Source organism: Prenolepis imparis, unplaced genomic scaffold (genome assembly GCF_030444845.1).
Source record: "Prenolepis imparis isolate NDT839.2.m4 unplaced genomic scaffold, iyPreImpa1.0 SCAF_4, whole genome shotgun sequence".
Taxonomy (NCBI): Eukaryota; Metazoa; Arthropoda; class Insecta; order Hymenoptera; family Formicidae; genus Prenolepis; species Prenolepis imparis.
Window position 1 is genome coordinate 4,884,716 of NW_028141162.1, and position 22,306 is coordinate 4,907,021.

The 22,306-nt window shown below is 38.3% G+C and overlaps 1 protein-coding gene and 1 long non-coding RNA gene across 12 annotated transcripts in view; one reads left to right on the forward strand and one right to left on the reverse strand.

The window, feature by feature from the left end:
• The window catches only part of Ten-m (teneurin transmembrane protein Ten-m), an 856,961-nt gene that overhangs the window by 601,568 nt on the left and 233,087 nt on the right, over positions 1-22,306 (forward strand). For 2 of the 11 annotated variants that reach the window (XM_083036716.1, XM_083036719.1), the window contains exon 1: positions 16,943-17,520. The exons of 8 other annotated variants lie outside the window; for them this stretch is intronic. In XM_083036716.1, the coding sequence (XP_082892842.1) occupies positions 17,508-17,520 (13 nt within the window). In that variant the 5' untranslated portion in view covers positions 16,943-17,507. Of the gene's footprint in view, positions 1-6,810; positions 7,568-16,942; positions 17,521-22,306 lie in introns of those variants that run through there. One more of the 11 variants, XM_083036714.1, reaches the window with a different exon arrangement.
• Positions 3-21,801, reverse strand: LOC145935401 (uncharacterized). Its single transcript, XR_014425218.1, has 3 exons — positions 21,678-21,801; positions 2,740-2,818; positions 3-127 (listed from the first exon to the last, which is right to left on the reverse strand). It is a non-coding gene; the product is annotated as an uncharacterized LOC145935401 (long non-coding RNA).

Consider the following 22,306-nt stretch of genomic DNA (forward strand, 5'->3'; position numbering starts at 1 on the left):
GACCGCGTAATCTAATAGGTAGATCGAGACGTTCGTTCGTCGCTAGATTCGACACTCCCGAATCGTCACACGCGACGTTCGAAGGTACCTGCGACACTTATTTCAGATTGCACTCACGACTCGACATCTGCAATGTTAAAAAATATTCGAGACATTAGACTATGCGAAACATACAATGTGTGTGCATGCAAGTGTTTTGCATGTACACACAGAGAGAATTTTCTTTTAAAATTTACGCTGAAAATCATGGTAATTGTGGGACAATATGGTATCGTATGGTAAATTTATTTAAACTTGATTAATATTTTTTAACAGAAATCAGATGATTAAAGCGTTAATTTACTAATTAAATTTTAAAATAAAAATGTTATAGAAATTAAAATAATGTTGCAAATAATATATTATAATACTTTTAAAAAATCAGCTGATAACTGTCAAAAAAAAAAATCGAGTTAAAAGAACTATAATATACATATTATTTAAAACATATTACTCTTTTAATTTTTAAAACATATTATTATTTTAAAATTTAATTAGCAAATTAACGCTTTTTTAATCAGCTGATATTTGCCAAAAATTATTAATAAAGCGTCATTTGCTAATTAAATTTTAAAATAATATATGTTAAAAATATTAAAATAGTAATGTGTTTTATAATAGTTATATGTTCAAATAATATGATATAAGTAACTTCAAACTCGATTAATATTTTTGACAGTTATCAACTGATTTCTGTCAAAAAATTTAATAATTAAATTTAAAAATAATAATATGTTGTAAAAAATAAAGTAGTATTATGTTGTAAATTATATGTTATAATACCTTTTCTGCGATTAATATTTTTTGACAGAAATCAGCTGATAACTGTCAAAAATATTAATCGAGTTTAAAGAATTATGACATATTATTTGAAACATGTTATTATTTTAATCTTTATAATATATTATTATTTTAAAAATTAATTAGCAAATTAACTCTTTAATCAGCTGATTTTTGTCAAAAAATATTAATCAAGAATAAGATATTCTAACATATTGTTTACAGCATATTACTATTTTAATTTTTTACCATATTATTTTAAAATTTAATTAGCAAATTAACGCTGTAATCAGCTGATATCTGTGAACAAGTATTAATCGAATTTAAAGAAACTTTATATTATTTTTTTTTAAATATTATTTTTTTAACATAAAATCGAAGAATGGCGCGCGCATAGCGCGCGCTTGTGTTGTTTTAGTTTTTTTTTTAAATATATTAAAATATAAATATATTTTTTCGATTTTTCAAATATATTTCTTACGTTAAACAAAAAAATTATATATCTATTGGTTCTATCCGGAAGCAAGAACATTTGAATTTTTAATTTTTCTCGTAATATACGAATGTAAGCACCTATAATAACATAAGACAATTGTCTACAGACAAAAGGGCCAAATTTTTAATTAGTATTTTTTTACGCAAGTTGAAAGCTAATTCCTGTACAAGTTAACAAACAAATTGGTTCGTTAATGCTGGGAAAAGAAACGCACGGTTCTTGATTCAATACGAGTAGTGGTAAACATTCGAATTCGCTCAAGTTTCTCCACACAGCAATCTTCCCGTTCTCTCCGACTTACTGCAGAAAGACGTTCGCGTATTACCTCATCCCTCCCTCCCTCTACCTTTTTCACCTAACCATCTCCTCCGAAGTCTCTCTCTTTCCGTCTGCATATTCTTTCGTGTTTTACATTTTCTCTGTCTTTTCCGCGTCTTCTTTCGCCGCGGAATGTCACAACTTTCGCGAAAGCCTTCGATTTGGACGCAGGTGGATGGAGGCGCGGACGACGAATCCGCATCAAACGAACCAATTGCAGAAAACTTGTCGAGAGTCCCGACAAAATCCACGACCGTCTCCTCTGCTATCCGTCCGTCACCGCACCACGTCGCGTCGCGAGCGCAATGTTTTCCTCCCGAAGTCGCGTCGCGCATTCCATCTTGTTCCGCCTCACCCATCCCTCATTCTTTTACCGATTTTTCTCGTGTTATTACTAGATGCTGACACAGAATCATCTCGCGATGTAACGCGAAAAGAGATTGCACAAAGTGAAAAAGTCGCGAAAAGCGAAATCATAATGCACGAATGTATTTGCAGGATTAAATGCTGAAAGACATTTTGACGTGATGGATGATCGCGTACTTGGAAATAAAAGAGAAAGACTCGAGTGAGTCGTATGTAGGAAGTGACACTTCCACTATTGAATTTGTATATACTGAAAAAAAATTGTTAACTTGATTAAACCGTTCAACTGAATTATTATTTTGTTAATTGAAAATATATTAGTATTTAAGTCAAATACACGCTTTGTTAGATTTAATATGTTATATTTAATTTAAATATTTTTATATGTTCAATTAATAAAATAATATTTAGTTGAACGATTTAGTCCAGTTAACACATTTTTTTTTCAGTGCACTGTATTATTGCTCAAAGCACACACACAAGATATATAATTTTCATAAAAAGCAATGCCAAGATATATATATATATATATATATATATGTATATATATATATATATTTGCGTATTACAATCAAAAATACACATAAGAATACATATAGAATATGAAATTTTAATTTGCTAGCCGAGCAACGGCTAAAATAAACATATGATATTCCTTTACAATTAATCTGCAGACAATGCCAGCAAAATAGATAAAATATTCAAATCGTACAAATACAATAATAGAAGAATTTACTCACCGATCGCTGATCTGTCGCTTTTCCTTTGATGGCTCCGAACACTCTATTGCTCTCACACAAGCTCGTTGGATGCAAGTCACTAGAATATAAAATGATCTCGCATGAATACATTATATCGATCATCTATCGTTTTGTACGACACTCCCGATACTTATTAAATATGACTTAGAGCGAATAAATAACGCGTAAAGCACATAACGATCCGCATATTCACCGTTAATTACACGCGCGGTGTAAATTAATCGAATGCACGACTACTTCACGTTATATATGCGAACGACGCGCAGGCTAGTTTCGCGACAAAAATACGAAATATATACATTCCTGAGCATCGACGAGCAATAATTACTTACTTCATTAATCGTGCCATGTCCGAAAGAGGTTATCTCCGCACTCCCAATATTCAGCACGCGAAATAATAAAAAGCGCGCAAAACACAACAAGTAACAAGCCGCGGGTTACCGTTTGCAATATTATATTCACGCAAATATATATGTGTACCAACCTATGAAACTTGATTATACACTACACGACAGGCACGGACTTATACATACATGACGGCAGGCACTATGCATCATAAATGCATATCGCGACAAAGAAATCTTTGCTCTGATTGGTTAATCGAGAATAAATGATCTCGCACAATAATTCGATATATATTGATTGTCTATCATTTCGTACGGCACTTCCGAAATTTATTACAGACGACTTAGAACGAGTAAATAACGCATAAAACGCACAATGATCCGCGTCGTTTATTAATTTAATCACACGCGCGATGTAAATCAAGCGAACAAAAATTTTAACACTAGGCGACTATTTCGACGTTATACGCGGACGACGCGCAGAGAGAGAGAGAGAGAGAGAGAGAGAGAGAGAGAGAGAGAGAGAGAGAGAGAGGGGGAGAGAGAGATTAGTTTCGCGACAAAAATACGAAATATATACGTTCTCGAGCGTCGACGAGCAATAATTACTTACTTCGTTAATCGTTCTACGTCTGAAAGAGATCATCTTTGCACTCCCGGCATTCAGCACAGACGCGAAATAATACAAATAATATAAATAGTAGAAAGCGCACGAGACACAACAAGCCGCGGGTTGCCATTTGCAATAATTACACCTGCGCAAATATGTGTGTACCAACCTATGAATATTTCGTACATATGACACGGCGCTACGGTCACTACGCATCATAAATGCATATCGCGACAAAGAAATCTTTGCTCTGATTGGTTAATCGAGAATAAATGATCTCGCACAATAATTCGATATATATTGATTGTCTATCATTTCGTACGGCACTTCCGAAATTTATTACAGACGACTTAGAACGAGTAAATAACGCATAAAACGCACAATGATCCCCGTCGTTTATTAATTTAATCACACGCGCGATGTAAATCAAGCGAACAAAAATTTTAACACTAGGCGACTATTTCGACGTTATACGCGGACGACGCGCAGAGAGAGAGAGAGAGAGAGAGAGAGAGAGAGAGAGAGAGAGAGAGAGAGAGAGAGAGAGAGAGAGAGAGAGAGAGAGAGAGAGAGAGAGAGAGAGAGAGAGAGAGAGGGGGGGGGAGAGAGAGATTAGTTTCGCGACAAAAATACGAAATATATACGTTCTCGAGCGTCGACGAGCAATAATTACTTACTTCGTTAGTCGTTCTACGTCCGAAAGAGATCATCTTTGCACTCCCGGCATTCAGCACAGACGTGAAATAATACAAATAATATAAATAGTAGAAAGCGCACGAGACACAACAAGCCGCGGGTTGCCATTTGCAATAATTACACCTGCGCAAATATGTGTGTACCAACCTATGAATATTTCGTACATATGACACGGCGCTACGGTCACTACGCATCATAAATGCATATCGCGACAAAGAAAGCTTTGCTCTGATTGGTTAATCGAGAATAAATGATCTCGCACAATAATTCGATATATATTGATTGTCTATCATTTCGTACGGCACTTCCGAAATTTATTACAGACGACTTAGAACAAGTAAATAACGCATAAAACGCACAATGATCCGCGTCGTTTATTAATTTAATCACACGCGCGATGTAAATCAAGCGAATAAAAATTTTAACACTAGGCGACTATTTCGACGTTATACGCGGACGACGCGCAGAGAGAAAGAGAGAGAGAGAGAGAGAGAGAGAGAGAGAGAGAGAGAGAGAGAGAGAGAGAGAGAGAGAGGGGGAGAGAGAGATTAGTTTCGCGACAAAAATACGAAATATATACGTTCTCGAGCGTCGACGAGCAATAATTACTTACTTCGTTAATCGTTCTACGTCCGAAAGAGAACATCTTTGAACTCCCGATATTCAGCACAGACGTGAAATAATACAAATAATATAAATAGTAGAAAGCGTACGTAACACAACAAGCCACGGGTTGCCATTTGCAATAATTACACCTACGCAAATATGTGTACCAACCTATGAAAAATTTCATACACATGACACGGCGCTACGATCATAAATGTATATCGCAACAAAGGAATCTTTGCTCTGATTGGTCAATCGAGTATAAATGATCTCGCACAATAATACGATATATCGATTGTCTATCATTTCGTACAGCACTTCCGAAATTTATTACAAACGACTTAGAACGAATAAATAACTCGTAAAATGCATAATTATTCACGTGTTTATTAATTACAAGCGCAATGTAAATTAATTGAACAAAAATTCTATTTCACGTTATACGCGCACACAGGGCTGCATTCGGAAACATCACCCGAGTGCATTCCCTCTCTTTCTATATCATTTCTCTCTCAGTGATATAGAAAGAGAGGGAATGCACTCGGGTAACGTTTCCGAACGCAGCCCAGACTAGTTTCGCGACAAAAATAAGAAACATATATGCATTCCCGAGCATTGACGAGCAATAATTAATTATAGTTTATTAATCGTTCTACATCCGAAAGAGACTACTTTTGCACTCTCGATATTCAGCAGATGCGAAATAATGCAAATAATAAAAATAATAAAAAGCGTGTTAAACATAACAAGCCGTGGGTTGTTACTTATAATAATTATCCACATAAACATGTATATTAATCCACGACAAATTTCGTACATATGACACGACGGTCACTACACATCATAAATGTATATCGCAACAAAGGAATCTTCGCTCTGATTGGTCAATCAAACGCCACTCGCATTTTTAGAGTATTAAATAGTTTTAAAATAATAGCCGCGTGCAAAATAATGCAAAATAAAAAAAGTTTATATCAGCACTGAGATAAAGAGAGAAAGAGAGAGAGAGAGAGAGAGAGAGGGAGAGAGAGAGAGAGAGAGAGAGAGAGAGAGAGAGAGAGAGAAAATTATTAACTTGATTAAATCTCGTTCAACTAAATATTATTTTGTTAATTGAACATGTAGAAGTATTTAAATTAAATACAACATATTAAATTTAACATAATGTGTATTTGACTTAAATACTTATATGTATATGTTCAATTAACAAAATAGTAATTAGTTGAACGATTTAATTAAGTTAACAACTTTGTTTTCTCAGTGAGTTCGTATACGCATCGCTTAATAATATCAATAAAAGCATTGACCAATCACGGTAAAGATATCTTAATGCTGATTGGTCAATCGAACTCTTCTAGCGCTGATGATGCATGTATAATTCATAGGTTGGCACACATTACGCGCGTAACAGTCAGTCAGTCGATAAATGGCGGATGGACAGATCGCGGTGTTTCTTACGTAGCATTTATCCGTCCTAAATATCGTATTTCGCGTTCGCGTATCAAGTATCGGGAGTGCCGAGATGATTTCACGGACGGAGGACGAGTAATCGGACAATCGGGGAATACTCCTCAGTGCTCGGAGATACGCAATCTCCGGCGGAGATCTCGCGGATTAATCTGGTCGCTCGCGTACGGTACGAAGTAGGCATCGTGTACAGACTCGTTAGTATGTACCGCCTACATACAGCGATCGACAAGAGTAGCTACACACGCTCGAAAGCGTTCGATTGACCAATCGAGATAAAAGGAGCCGAGACTCCTTTATCTTGGGCTGCGGTCGAGAATACACTACATCATTCTATCTTTGTTCTACATTCCAGAAGAATAAAGATAGAATGATGTTTCAAAGCATTCGTAGTGTATTCTCGACCGCAGCCATGATTGATCAATCAAACGTTTTGAAGCATTTGTAGCGTCTAGTCGACCGTAGCTATCGTCAACAAACGGTGGCGCGCGGATCGCCGGGGTGCCGCAGGAGACGAGCTGTGTCGCGTCTATGTGTGTGTGTGCGTCTCGAGTCTCGTTGCTGACATGTTGTTTCGTGTCCGCGCTAAACATCGAGTGCCGAGTCGGTCTTTCGGACGTTTGACGACCGATATCGCGTGTAACCGATTGCTCGAATAGTTTCGTATATTACGTCGCGCATGAACTAGCCTGCTCACGTCGCCTCAACTGCAACATCATGTCGTCGACGCGTGATCAACGTGATGTGATCCGTGATGTGGCCGCTATGTTAAGAAACTTTTTGATGCGCGTCGCGCGTATAATCATCGGCAAACGGCAGGCGTTATTTACTCGTTCTAAGTGTATTATTTCGTGACTCTGTACTGAAAGTCGAGAGTGCCGTATTTTCTACGCAACGCGGACGTTGCATCGTGTCGATTGATATCGTGCGGGATCCATAATTAGCCGCGTTTTTTTATTCCGGTTGATGTTCGCGCAAGTGTGTGTTTTTCATGTGCACATTGGAGTACATATGTGGAATACCGGATACGTGACGTCAATGACGAGAAAGCGGGCTTCGACAAGTAAGAGCGGTTCATCTATCGGTGAGTGTATGAATTTATATATTGTACAGTGGTCCACACACGTTAGATAACATTCATATTATGATTTGCCCCTTCCTTCCTTCATAAAGTAAATATTTTATTTGTCTTATTAAAGGCGATGAGGCTTAAAATATCGAAAATAATTTTATTTCGCTATTAAATATACATATAATAATTTTCAAGAAAAGAACTTGTAACACATTTTGTGCGTGGACCACTGTTTTTTGTATAACAAATTATGTATTAATTTATATAATAAATTTAGTTAGTTTTTTATTCGAAAGACCGGATCAAATATCATTCTTGTTTGCGCGATTGCTTGGTGTGTATAAATGGCAATTGATCACCAACAAACCTCGCGCGCGCGTTGCCACAGCATTTTGCTGCAAACAATATTTCCATTCAAGTTATCCATATTCATTGCAAATAAATTCTTAATATAACCACCGTGTTTTGCTTGTTATCTTATCAAAATATTATTTATATATCTAACCAAATATTTCGGGTATCATTAAATAGGTGCTTTCAGAAATATACATATAAGTATATAAATATTATTCAGAGATGCATATATAGATGCATATATTATTAGTAATATTCTCTACATAAAGAGATGTAAAACGCATCGAATTGATCCAGAATTCAAAGCGAACACGCGTTTATTAATTCGTGGAATGACAATGAAAAAGTTATTCGAAGATCGTGGAAATTGGGGAGGGAAGAACAATCGTTCGAGAAGAAAGATTTTCCGCGTCGATATAATTTGCCTTGTAGGAACAGACTGTTGTAATACGCCTCAATTATTCATTGACATTTAGCAAAATTACGTTACGTTAAATTAATAAGTTTTATATTATGCACATCGCTCTTCGACTAGAAATTTCGTCGCATCCGATTAATGACATTCACTTTTCCTTTCTCGAAACTCGGTTAACTGCGGCCGGTTTTCTGAAGAACTTCAATTTCGCGGATCCGGGGTGTCATCACGCGACAGCGGAGGTACTGACTGCGATAGTACATGAAAAAGGTCGTGACCGGCAAATAAAATAACCGAGAGCTATCTCTTTTTTTTCTTATTTCGACCTGTCAACCCTGACCCCGCAAACATTCTATTCGTAGTTGTGACTCGGTCTAGCCGGAACAGTAGAAGTAACATCCGGTAAATATATTTAGAATTGAAGAGTTTAAATTAAATGTTATTTTTATAAATACTGAAAATGACAATTGGAAATACGATGGAAATGAAATATATTTGGTTTCCTGCATATAAAAGATGGTTTATTAATTTAGCTCGTGTTATTTTGACATTATTTATGTCAGCTTTTTTACGTGTGTAATTATTAAAAAATATATATCACTGATTTAAAAAATTTTTTTACATTAAAAATGGCATATTTATTTAAATAAAAATTGAAAGAATTTTTATTACATAAATATATATAATATTATATAATAGAGGCAGAAAAAAGTAGAGTGTATAATTAATCTCTGCAGAATATCCTTTCACATAAAACTTATGCCCAAGTAATCGCGCCTCTCTCTTCCTCGTTTACTCGTTTTAAATTTTAAAGGATGCTATCGGCGGATGAGATCCACGAGAAATAAATTCTTCTCGATTGAGAATCCGAACCTGACGATCTAATCACGCGATAAACACGAGCGCTATCCTTCTTCGTAAGGATAACATCGAGGAAGAAAGGAGAGATACATCAGGCGGCTCGTTAAGATACAAAAGCGAGCCACGTGCGATGTACAATATTTCATGACAACGTTATGTATATCCCGTGAAGTTTTTTCGTCGTATCTCTTTCGTTACATTACACGCTGAATCGTGTGAATCGATCGTGATAATCGTAATAAATAAATTAACGAGTAAAAAATGAAAATACTTTATCGCTAGTAATTTTTATCAAAAAAAAAAAAAAAAAGATCTCTAAATTTAAACTTTTCCAAAATTTATAAAAATATAATTTTATTACGAAGAGTATAAATTTAAAAAATCGGAAAAGAATATGCGTGTATAGATCTTCTTTTCTCTCCTTTCTTTCTCTGTAATTTCCAAGAACTCGCGCTGTTTCCGAGGGCGCCCTACGAGCCTCGCTTCACATCATCGATAACGTTCTAACATCCTTCGAATCCGGCAAGGCGAACACATACGAAACACGACGAGAAACGAGAGACGTCGGGCGTCCACACCGATGCACCCTTTTCCGAAGCTCGAGCTATCCATCTTATACACGCGCCTCTGAAGAGGTTTTATTCCGTACCGTTCCCGACCCCTCCGGCCCGTCTCTTTCTCCCGCGATAACGCCAGCCTTACAACTGATTGTGAGCGAGGGATGTCGCACCCTATTCGAAATTTTCTTCTACGTTTCGCCCGAGATCATCCGAGACAACTTAAATCTTCGACACCTTCCTTAAGCGAGTTCACCTCGATGCTCATCGATCGTTTCCGGCAAAGCGTTCGTACTTGCTCGTGCGCGATTATTATCTTGCAATTCATTTACATTTCGATCCCAGGCAATTATCTTTTATGCGCGCTTTAGATTCACGCGAAATTTAACGCGCAAATGGATGGATTTACTTCGCGAATAAAATGAAAAACAATCGGCCTAAATTGTTGATAAAAATTTAATATATTCCATGAATACCTATAGAATATATATGTATATTTTTTGCGAGCTTTTCGCCAAGTGATTCGTCACCGTAATGTTGAAAATTGAAACATGTATCAAAATACATGTTTTTTATGCCAGTATTAAATATCGAAATCTGTTACTTTTAAATGATTTAAAAAATAACATAAGAATCCAAAAATATATATATAAGTAGGTTCATCTTCTACATTCGTCATTCTTCCTGATTTAAAATTACAATAGACAGTTTCTTCACAAATAAATATTTATTTTAATTAATTTTAATATAATTCTTTAAAATAAATATTTATTTGTGAAGAAACTGTCTATTGTAATTTTAAATCAGGAAGAATGACGAATGCAGAAGATGGAAATGTTGATTATGAGACGCGCTTCTATGATAAGTTTCGTATTTACATATTTGTAAATCACTCGTTTAAATCTGAATCCGATTCTTAAGAATGATAGGATAATGATACTCGCTGATGCATATGTAAATTAAAATAAAGCTGACATCGAGAGACTCCGGTCTCGCCTTACTATGTTGATCGAAACAAGATTACGCTCTTGTGTTGCTATATAACATATATAATGATTTATCAATAGAAAATACAATGCATTGATCAAAATAAGGTTGCGATTGAATAGAGGTCGTAAAGGGTACGTGTTATGGCTGTCGATGAAAAATATTTTCAATCGTTTCATCAGCTCGATTAAGAGAGTAGCGCTCGTAACATAAGAGACGATTGATCGGAATGCGGGATAAAAAATTCGTGTAAAAAAGTTATATAAATGCCACAAATAGATTCCCGAGAAAAATCGCTCTTCCTCTGCTCTTCACGCTCCCCGATATCTCGCGCCTTTATTTCCGACTTTGTGAATTTGCATATTCCGCCTTCTCCCTTTCTCATTCAAAGGTCGTCGTTTTATACGTCGGACCATATCTGACTCCTTCGTGAAGATCAGCCTTTCTTTCTCAAGGAGAGGGATAAGAGGAAGGAACGAAACGGGGAGGCCTCGAACTCATGTCTCTCTTCTCGCGCTCAACCGAACGAACTATCCGCCTTCTTTGCCCGCGCCCTCCATTCTTTCCTTCACTGCATTTGTCCCTTATTAGATATTCCATTTTATTGAACAGAGCCTAGGAGCTTTCCTTCCTTCCTTCCCACTTGCATTCTTTTGCGTTGCCGTCGACTATACACGCGATATGTCCCTCCCTATCTATCCTAGTCTTCCTCAATTTTCTGCCCCCCTTTCCCTCGGCATTTGCCAGAAACGCCTGCCTCTCTTTTTTCACGACGCGCCTTTCGTCCGCGACATCGTTTTATTCCGCGTCTCGAATTTCAAACGTTATTATTCATCCTTCCGCGAATCCCATCGCGAATCTTAGATCTTTCGTCGTCGAGTATTTCCGGTTAGATGCGCGCCCGGAAATCATTCTTCTTTTTCTTCTGCCTTTCGACTTTCGCGGTGTTATGTGGAACTACGTTGATTCTGCTTCTCACAAGAGAACTCGGGTGGTTGAAACGACGATGGGGCACTCGCGATGGTCGAGGGAAAATGGAGAATGTGAGATAGACGAAAGAGCGAGGAAGAAATTTTGCTCTGTACTTTCAAATGGGATCGAAACTTTCTGTATTTTGATGCAATGGTGAAAGCTAAATTTTATTCCCCCATGATTCTATTGAGGAACAATAAGCTCCCTGCATTGAATCGAATAGTATGATCGTAATCTTGTAAATGGTCAAATTAAATTTGGATACAGTTTTTTGACGGTTCGAATTCAGTAGCTGACGATATGGTTCTATCGAAAATTCAAACCATAACTGAAATTTGATTATTTTGGGTACGAATTTTAAATCGTATATATTAAAATTACGATAAAATGACGGTATATTTATTTCTTGTTTAACTTTGCTTGATAAAACTAATCATATTAAATGTTTAAATTGCTAAAGAGCAAAAAAATTTTTAATATTGAATTTTATATTAAATATCATAAATATATTTAAATGATATTTTACACCTGCCAGAATGAAGTCTAAATGAACTCTGTAAACTAAATATTAATCAAGTAAATTATTTTCTATAATAATACCATCCCCGCAAACAGAGTCAAAGTACAGTCAAAGTAATTATAATAATTGCTATCGAAAATTTCATAAACATTAATGCACAATAAATTCAAATTTGAAGCTTACTCCGGCTGCAAATCATGAATTAATGTATTTTTGCCGGCGAATAATTCAAAGTTGTGTCACGATACGTCATAATTTTCAATTAGAATTTTTCATTACTTTTTGCACACTCCGTTTTTTTCTTTTTTTTTTCTTTCTTTTTAATATTTGGCTCTTCCCGAATAAGTAGCGGCTTTTCCAGAATAAGAAGCGTAAGATTCCGCGCGACCTTTCGAGTAATCGGTAACGAGACAGCGATCTCTTTATACGATCTCTTCCAAAGTAACTCGCATTCTTGAAATAACGAGGTCGAGGGGACGTGCGGCTGTGGAAAAGTGGGTAATCTTCGTCGTCGTCGTTGTCGTCATCGTGTGAATGTCGTAGCACGTACGTGGCGGAACGGGGAACGCGCAGAGTCTCGTAATAATATCCGATCGGGCAGGACCCGCAGGGCGCACCCTTTTCCTCGTATACTTCTTCTGAGCCAGACAATCATTGTCCCTCTCAGTCTCTCCCTCTCTCTCGTTCTCTCTCTTTGGGACATCATCTTGAAATGACCTTACCGGGCTTTTCTTGTGGATTCACGCAACTAGACCAATCACGTTTCCGCATCTCTGCGGAATGGTGATTCAGATAACAATTCAAGAGCAAAGAAATCAAGCAAAGAAAAGTGTTGGAAAAAAATCCTCATATATTGTGATTAATTTCTATTGAAAATAGAATTTGTTGAAATCGAATATAGAAAAAAAGAACTTGATTATTTATGCAAATATTTTGCGTGATTATTTGCTACTCTTGTCATTATCCCGTACTGACTTTCTCTCTTTCTCTCGCGGCTTCTCTCTCATCTGAACAGCTGATTATGTCAAACGCGTTAGTTAAGACCGCGTTTGTTTATCTGATTTAATGTTATAACGACAGATAGCGAGACAGGCTACCGTAGAACGTCGTGGCGATATCTCGTGTAACTAAGATTGAACGGGAGAAACACAGAGAGAGTGAATGGGGGAGGGGGGAACAGTGATAGTCAGTAGGAAAGAAAGAGACATAGGGCAAAGGAAGAGAGATAGATCCGATGCGCTTGGTTCTGTCGCCGAAGGCGAGGATGGCCCTCCTTCGAAGAGCAGTTTAGTTACGATGAATGGACCGAATGAATCACACGGACCAATTAAGGATTACAGTAGGCGACGCTTCGCCAGTACCGGTCTTGCTTTAGCGTCGGTACCGGACTTGCGACGAAAGAATGGTACTTCTAAGATGTTGAAGGGAAGGGAGAAGGGGTGGCAAATCAGGTTCCTTCACGCCTGCTTAACCTTCGCTGGCTCTTGCACTTAATTGGAACTTCTAAATATACTTTCCGTGCAGTACATTCTGTCTCTTTCCGGGACTTTGAACTAGGAGCTCTTTCGGATTAGAGACAATTTGGAGTAAGAGCACCGAGGTGTAAAATTATTAAAAACCATTAATGATTTTTTTAAAATTGAAAATATATCCTTTTTTTATTTAGAACTTCATATGAAATGAGGAAAACAGATAAGAAAAAGAAGGTTTTTAATAATAGCTATATTATTTTTAAAATATATATTATTTGCGATAAAATGACTCTGAAATGTTTAAAGCAAGTATTACTTAAGTTGGTTCACAGAATGTTAAAATGGAATTTTACTTACGAAGGAATGTAATGCTATTACTCTATAATGCATTATCGGGTCAATCAAATTAGTGCGACTGTAGATAAAAGGGAAGCACGTTTGTCAATTTACTTTGGGGAATAACGCGCATCGATCGGCAAACTGCGAACTTTCAGGAATATTTCTTCTCCAGCGAAAAGTCCTATCTCCCGTCAAATGTTCTATCTCGCCTGTTTTCAAAGTGGTCACGAGCGTTCCTTATCGTAACGGCCATTCGGCATACGACAGATAATGGAACATTGTCAAATGAAATGGAATAAAATTGATGGTAATTAATTATTGTATTTCTTATTTGCACGGATGAAACTTGTAATATATTTAAAAGCGGTTAAAAAGTAACTCTGTAAATTACGTTCGATTTTCTCATCAATATACAACTTTGGAGATATTTCCTTACCGAAATTTCCGTTTGTATATCTATTTCGGATTACTCCGCGCGAGCAACGTAAAGTTTCATTTGCCATTCTAAATTTTATTACACGGAAGTTTTAGATAAGACGAAAACGGAATAGCGCGGGATTAACAATGCGCTTTAATTTAGCAGTGCTATATATATGCGCTCACTTCGTAGTTCCAGAACCAATCTACCTTGCGCGCGCGCGTATCTGAGCCATCTACTAATTTATCTCCAACAGCGCGCACCGAGTTATACGTTACCACCTCTTTCCTCTATCGTTAACGAGATCATAGACTGCACGTCACGCTTCTAACATCGATAGATTTCATTAAAATTTTTTTTTTCCTATAGAGCGTCTTAATCATTTGACAGAGACATTACGTAATTCCAATTTTGCAATATCGAAAAAGTCCCGTTACGCTTGTCCGAAGTACTTGGAATGCTCCCAACAAAATCCTTCCTTTCTTCGTGAGGTCTGAACGACCACCCGGATGTTTCTGAGCTGATGCCAAATTCGTTTCGAGACGACTCGCGATTCAGCTGTGCGACATGCGCAGCGGCAGTAATAGCGACTACTAAGATAAGAAGAACAAGAAACGATGCATCCTATACATTGCATTTAGAAGCGTATAACTTATTCGTGTCGATATACGTGCTGTATCCGCGACAATCATGGCGAAAATTCTCAGTTATCATTCGCGAACCATTACTTTTCGTTCGCAAACGCATATATTATACGGCCGAGCTATAAAGATCCGCTTGAATCCAATTTATGAATGTCCATTTCAGTAGAGCACACGTTTCTATAGGAAATATTGCAAAACTATTTTCTGCGTTATCTATGACGTTACGAAATAGTTCTAATAATATATGTAATAGAATTAGCTCGATATGTCGTGACATTGTCAATGTGTAGCCAACTATTAAATTTTAACAGTAAGGACTAAGTATATCAAGTATCTTCTTTGTCGGGAAATTTACAGAAATAGAAAATTAGAACGTAATTTTTAAAACAATTTACATTTTTCTCGTGTAATTTTTATTTAATTAATTTCCTTCTTTTAACATTTATAATATGTATTAATACATATTATAAATGCTAAAGAAAAGAATTAAATAATTAAATAATTTAAATAATTTTCTCTTAGAATTTACCCTGAAAATCATGGTAATCGTAGGACAATATGGTATGAAAAGAATTTAATGAGAATTTCTCTGATTAATATTTATATATATCACAATAAAAATAATATCTACACACTAAAATATAAAACATGTTTGATTAATTTTACTAAACTGCATGGTAAAATTAATCAAACATATTTTATATTTTATTGTGATAGATATTATTATTTTTATTGTGATAAATATTAATCAGAGAAATTCTCATAAAATTCTTTCCATACCATATTGTCCCACGATTACCATGATTTTCAGGGTAAATTCTAAGAGAAAATTCTCTCTGTGTATTAATAAATATTGCAAAGTAATATAAATAAAAGCTTTTCTTAATTTCGCGAATGAATTTTCTCTAATTTAGACCGAATCAAATATATCTTTGTCATTGGAAAGCAACGTTTAATTAAAGATGAGCTGCTAGTGAAGACAATCTGATTAAACATCAGCCGTTGTTCCAATTAATTCAATTCGTGCACAAGTATATAAACAGCGTTTAGAACGGTCGAAGCAGCGCCGATGAGAAATTTACATCGGTGCGTTGCATAATCGGCGCAGTTAACCCTAATCTCACTCATGACCTGTGGAAGTCACGTGTTCGTTACGTTCGTACGTTACGAGGAACAATCCATGATTAAGTGCTCGATCATGTGAACTCATTCGACGCTCGATAATCGTGCGCGTCGAAGGAGGATCGCATATCGAAGGGCGATCGCTCATCGTGCGAATTATCTGCAAAATATGTTTCTGGTCTCATTCTTACAAGAGAAAAAAAGAGCGCGAGAATTGTCGGGGTGCCATTCATCCCTTTTGTCGAGCGGAGGTGTCGTTAGCGCTTAGCGCCAAGATATAGAAGTCTACCTTTCTCTTTCTCTCTCTCGGGGGGGTGCCGATTTGGAGCATAAAGCACGACAACGCGTTTGCATGTATATACGAGCGCGTACATCGAATATATGTGCGCGATACTACACGCACGATCGCGCAGGGGGGAAATCACAATGAGAAGAACGACAAAGCGAGCCGGAGGGGTGACAAGGACGAGGACGACGAGGACGACGAGGACGACGAGGACGACGAGGACGACGAGGATGACGATGCCGATGACGATGACGACGATGACGACGACGACGACGACGACGACGACGACAAGGACGACGACGACAACGTCGACGTCGGTGACGGCGGCACGACGACGACGACGGCGCAACGTCGCCATGTTGAGCCACGCATGCGCCGCGTGGGAGTCGGAGCCGCGGACCGTCGGGTCGAACGAGGAGGCCGGAGTCAGTGCACTGCTAGCCCCGGAACCGCGAACGTCGATCTCACGCGCCGCGTCCTTGGTTGTCACCAGCGTAGATTCATCTTCGTGCAGCGCGCACCGTGTCTCTCTGCGCCCTCGCGCGCGTCCACCGAGGTGGGTGGACTCGGGTCACGACTGACTCTACACCGTCCTCCCTTGCCGCCCGAGTTCTGCTATCCGAACCGCGTGCTAGATCGTTCCACCCTGGGTCCTCCTGCGCCGTTACGAGAGCTTCCGGAAAAGAACGTAAAGCGCCCGGTATCGACGGCGGATCCGGCTGTTTTAACGGACAGCGTCAAGTGTCCTCTGTTTACTGGCGAGCTCGCCTGTATCCGCGAATGCGGCACCGATACTGCGATATTCCCGTGTGATCGTCCGACCGACCGATCGGAATATCGCGCCGTTCACCGGTTGGTCCGTCCTACTGACTGGCTCGGGAGAGGAGATCGGTTCCCAGCGGGGGTATCCCAGTGGCGAAGATGATGGTGATTTAAGAGTGTCGTGCAGTGCTCGTGTGCAATGATAGAGGCAACCGTACGAGCGATAGGCATAGAGGACCGTAGATGTACCAGCCAGGTGGGTGTCTGGGGGATATGCTAACTAAGCTCCCCTTAATAATCGTGCTTTTGGCAAGTCTCCTATATTCCTTTTCTCTGTCACTGTATTTACCTGCCCCCGCAATCATCGGTCGCGTGCCTTTCAGGACGCGCCGCTCGTCTCCCCACCACGCCCAACATTTGTAAACGCCCGCTGCACCGAACGAGAAGGCGCTCCGAGAGTGGATATCGTATGCCACTATCGTTTCGGTCGTCGACACGGATACTTAGGTGGGGGAACGAGGAAGGGGTTGAATTTATTTGCACATCGAAATGCAATACTCGCGCGAGAAGATGAATTTGTCCGGGCGGCTATTCGATTCGGCTAAGTAGAAAAAAATCTATAGCGAGAAATATCTCAGCTTCGCATTTTCACGCGGACGATATTTTGTTTCGAAACTGCGACGACGCGCCCGAGTCGGACACGCGTTTACACTCTGCGCCGAAAAATCATCGTTTTATTTCCGCTTTCGCGCGGAATAACGTGTAACGAATGGGGAATGGAGCGCATCGTCCCTTGTCGCTATTGATATGTCGGAATTGCGTCTCGGTACAGTATCAAAGCTGATAGATTGCAATTTTTAGTTTTTAAGTTCACTTCAGATTTTTTGCGACATGGCGACATATGATATTTCAGGATGCAATTAAAATCAAATATCGAGTTTGGATTATGATGAAGAACAAAATATCCTAATAGATTCCTATAAATGTTTCAAACAAAGTATAATGTTGCAATATAATATTACTATTTTTTAATCCTCTTTTGCTCTTTCAACAAATAACATATATATTATTGGTAAAATAATGTATTTTTCAGAAAAAGGTACTTATTTACTTTTTATTGTTATATTTTACTAAAAATATGATATAATTGCGAGAATATCAAGGAAACATTAAAATCACAATAATCTCAAAATATATTTATAAATAATTTAGCTTCTTAAAATATATGCATCGAGAGAAATATCGATCTCGCGAATAACGCTGTTAATTTCAAAGTTAAACTGACGTGAAGCGTATATATCGTTTGCCCCCAAAAAACTTCCGTTTTGCTCGTAAATGTGAAGTAAGTTCCTACGAATGAATTCCTTACTCGGTCGACATAATTCCGTCGTTCGCGTGAGCTCTACACGCGACATACACGATAATGCTCTAAACCTCGCTTTGGAATAGAGATTGATCACGGCGTCTCTTAAGGATAACGAAGGCGCCGTTTTTCTTCCATTCCAAGGTTTTCAGCGAAAAATCCGCTACGGGCACTTCTTACACACGTTTGCTACACGCATTATTAGGAATAAACGCGAATCTTTTTATGGATTAAGCGCGAACTATGACTCTTAAAGTCGCCGGTTGATAAAGAAAATTTTCTGAGATATATATAGAAAATGCCATTTATATCTCCCGAAATCGCGAGATAACACTTTTTATGTAACGAATAATTAAATTTTTCGTCTGTGTGATGGAACGTAAAATATATTTTTTTAAATTGCAGTAGTTGATTAATTAAAATAACTGGAGCGAGCTTTTTTGGATGAACTATCTTGCGCAAATATTGAAATTCATGTATGAAGAACAGGATAGCAATATTACACGCGAAATCAAAACGGGTGCAATCTGCCTCGAAAACATTGTCCCCCTGCGGCTGAACATATTTTTCATTACACGCCACAGCGATGCTAATAATACAAACATATTACATATTTTCAGTCCGCAAAGACACGTTGATACGAGAAAATGGGACAAATGTGATGTATTTTTTTATTTAGTTATTTTCTTCAAATTATTATAATGGCTTGATCTCTCTCTCTCTCTCTCTCTCTCTCTCTCTCTCTCTCTCTCTCTCTCTCTCTCTCTCTCACACACACACACACACACACACACACACACACACACACACACACACACACACACAACGTGTTTAAACAGTTCAAGATAATTTTCAAAAGTAAAGTTGTATTCTGGAGATAGAACGTGAAAGTATGATCAAATAATTTGACACTGTCAACTTTTACTTTTTAAATTGAATAATAATAGGACGGCAATAAAATTATTTCTTTCTAAAAGAACGTTATTATATATATTTATGTGTCAAAGCGCGGCTTGATGTTGCATGAAATTTAATTGTTATTGATGTTTGTCCTCGATGATATATATTAACATTTCAGTTTGTCATTTAACTCGTTTAAGTTGCAAAATCTGATCGTGGATGGATGGTAATTTTCAACGCCACTTAATCCCTTACCTGTGGTCAAAGCCGGAAAATCCTGAAGCGTATATAATATGTAACGAGCTATAGTATTTATGATCTCGATTTTCATATCGGATCGGCATAATTTTCTGGTCGCTTAACAAGTAATTTATCAATTATATATGATTATTATACGACGATCGATGGTATGGAATCAACAGCGCGGGAACGTTGACAGTGCTCGATACGGGATTAAAAGTGAAAATATGATGCGTATTAACGAGGATATTATAAATGAGGAAATTAAATCAAATTATAATTAACGATGATAATATCGTGGGCACACGGCATCGAATATACGTGGACACAATAAAGACGAATGAATATTTATTACGCGTCGAAATAATAGAGAAAAATTCTACCATTCATACGATAATGAATATTATCGCATTTGTTTTCTAGACTTGTATTTGTATAAACACACCAATCGCACGATGGTCCGCTCTAACATATTAATGAATTAATTAATTATAAATATTAACGCGTCGGGCGAGACAGGAGCTAAAGAGAGAGAGAGTTCTCGCGTTTTATTTTAGATACATTTTTTATCAAGCACCGCGTATCGCTCTCACAAGCGCATCTTTGAACTCGGGGACAAGAATAACGTTATAACGATAATAATACCGAGAGAGAGCTTTGGCATTTGCGATAGAGCAACACGTGGCAATAAAAGGGAGAGGGGTCGCCGTCGCGAGAAAACGAGGTTATCCCAAACGAGACGGCGCGAATGAAGATTAAAGGGTCGCCATGTTGGAAGGCAGCGTTTTGTCAGCGTTTTAACGAAAACAAATGCAACATGTATTATCCGCGGCGGCGGCACGTTCGAGTAGCGGCACGTTGCACGTGCCGTTGGTGTAACTAGAAAGATAGTTGCGCGAAAATAATGACACATGTCTCGACGTGCGCGTTGCATAAAGTAGAAAGGCAAAGTCGCGCCACGGCTACGGTTAATGGTATGGTAGGATATGTCGGCCTCCAGGCACACCATTAGGACCGGTGTCACGTAGGAAACTGCAAGGGGATAAGACAGGGGTGGGGGGAATCGTCCATAAAGTCTCATTGTCCCTCGAAAGTCGTAATGGACAGTGCACAGTGCACCGAGGAAATTGCGGATGGTGTTGCAGTCATTGCGCGTTTAGAATTGCATCGCTGATCCCGCATCTCGTTAGGAAGGACTGTTGGAAAGATTCTCTCCTCGAGCGAAAAGATTCCGCAAAATATATAGTTTGTAGCTTTCCATTTCTTAACATTATTATAAGAATTATAACAGAGTGCGATATTATGTAATGTGTACCAAAAAATAATATAATTTCTTGATTATTTAATCGATGTTACGTAGAGACGAGTTTTATAAGAAAAATCATCGAGCGTAATTCTGTCAGCTTCTTCAAATAAACCTCGTACAAAATTTTTAGATATATTCAATGTTATGCGAATCAGCGAGAGAGCGTCCAATGATCTTAAAATGATTGAAACCCATTTCTTTATCGCGTAGACGACGAATGACTATGATTAACTGCTCAGTATAGCGGCAATCAATTGCACTTGACGAACGGTTCAGTGAATGCGAGAGCGCTTCTTTGGTCGGGAGCCGACTATTAAAAATACTTAACTCGTCGCAGGTCAGTGACCCAATGTCGTCGATACATGCCATCTGCATGCAAATATCATATGTATGTGCTGACGCATTCTTTGTTTGCGACGCTTTGTTCCGGGATATATAATATTTCGTTAAATAGATTCCTTCTGCCGTTCGTTATCGCGACGTGATTAATGTCGCGTTATCACGCGGACCGGATGCGCAAATATATCTCGAAGCGTAACACAAGATAACTGTGCGCTCTCTCTATTGTATTAAGTTTCGCATTACTTTCTTTGTCTATACTCACGTGTATTTATAAATAACTCGCGATGATATTGTCGATCGAATGATTTGCATAATTTCCATAAATCCGAGTACGCGCGGAAGGATAAAGTCCGTGCATGCAAAATGTGCGAGTCTATCGCGCGAACTTATTGTTATTCGCGCCTCTTTTCCTTAGAACTAATCGGCGCCGTCAAAAAGAGACGGCGGACGCGCGGGGCCGTTGTAAATATTCATTCGAGATCGATCAATCGTGCGAACCCCCGAGGCCTTTGTGTCTATACTACGTCGTCGCAGAGTGTGACCGACTTTTTCTCGCTGAATTCCGCCTTTTGTCTTGCGCTGCGAGGTGATTTACCGGCGCATTGTGTGAGCGAGTCTCGGGCGCGCGAGACCATCGCGTCGTGCCTTTTAGAAATTCAGATACTCTCATGCCGATGCACACGAGGCTCAAATGGAAGTGGACGGAACCTCGCCGCCGGGATTTCGTCATGCGCGAGATTCCTTACGTGAAAATCGTTCTTACACGGAAGGAAAATAAAGAAACGGAGGATATATCTCGTAAAATATGCCGCCGTGAGAGAAACAGCGACGAAGGTGTCATAAAATCCGTGGAGACGCGAGAAAATAGATAGAACATGTCGGATCGTAGAT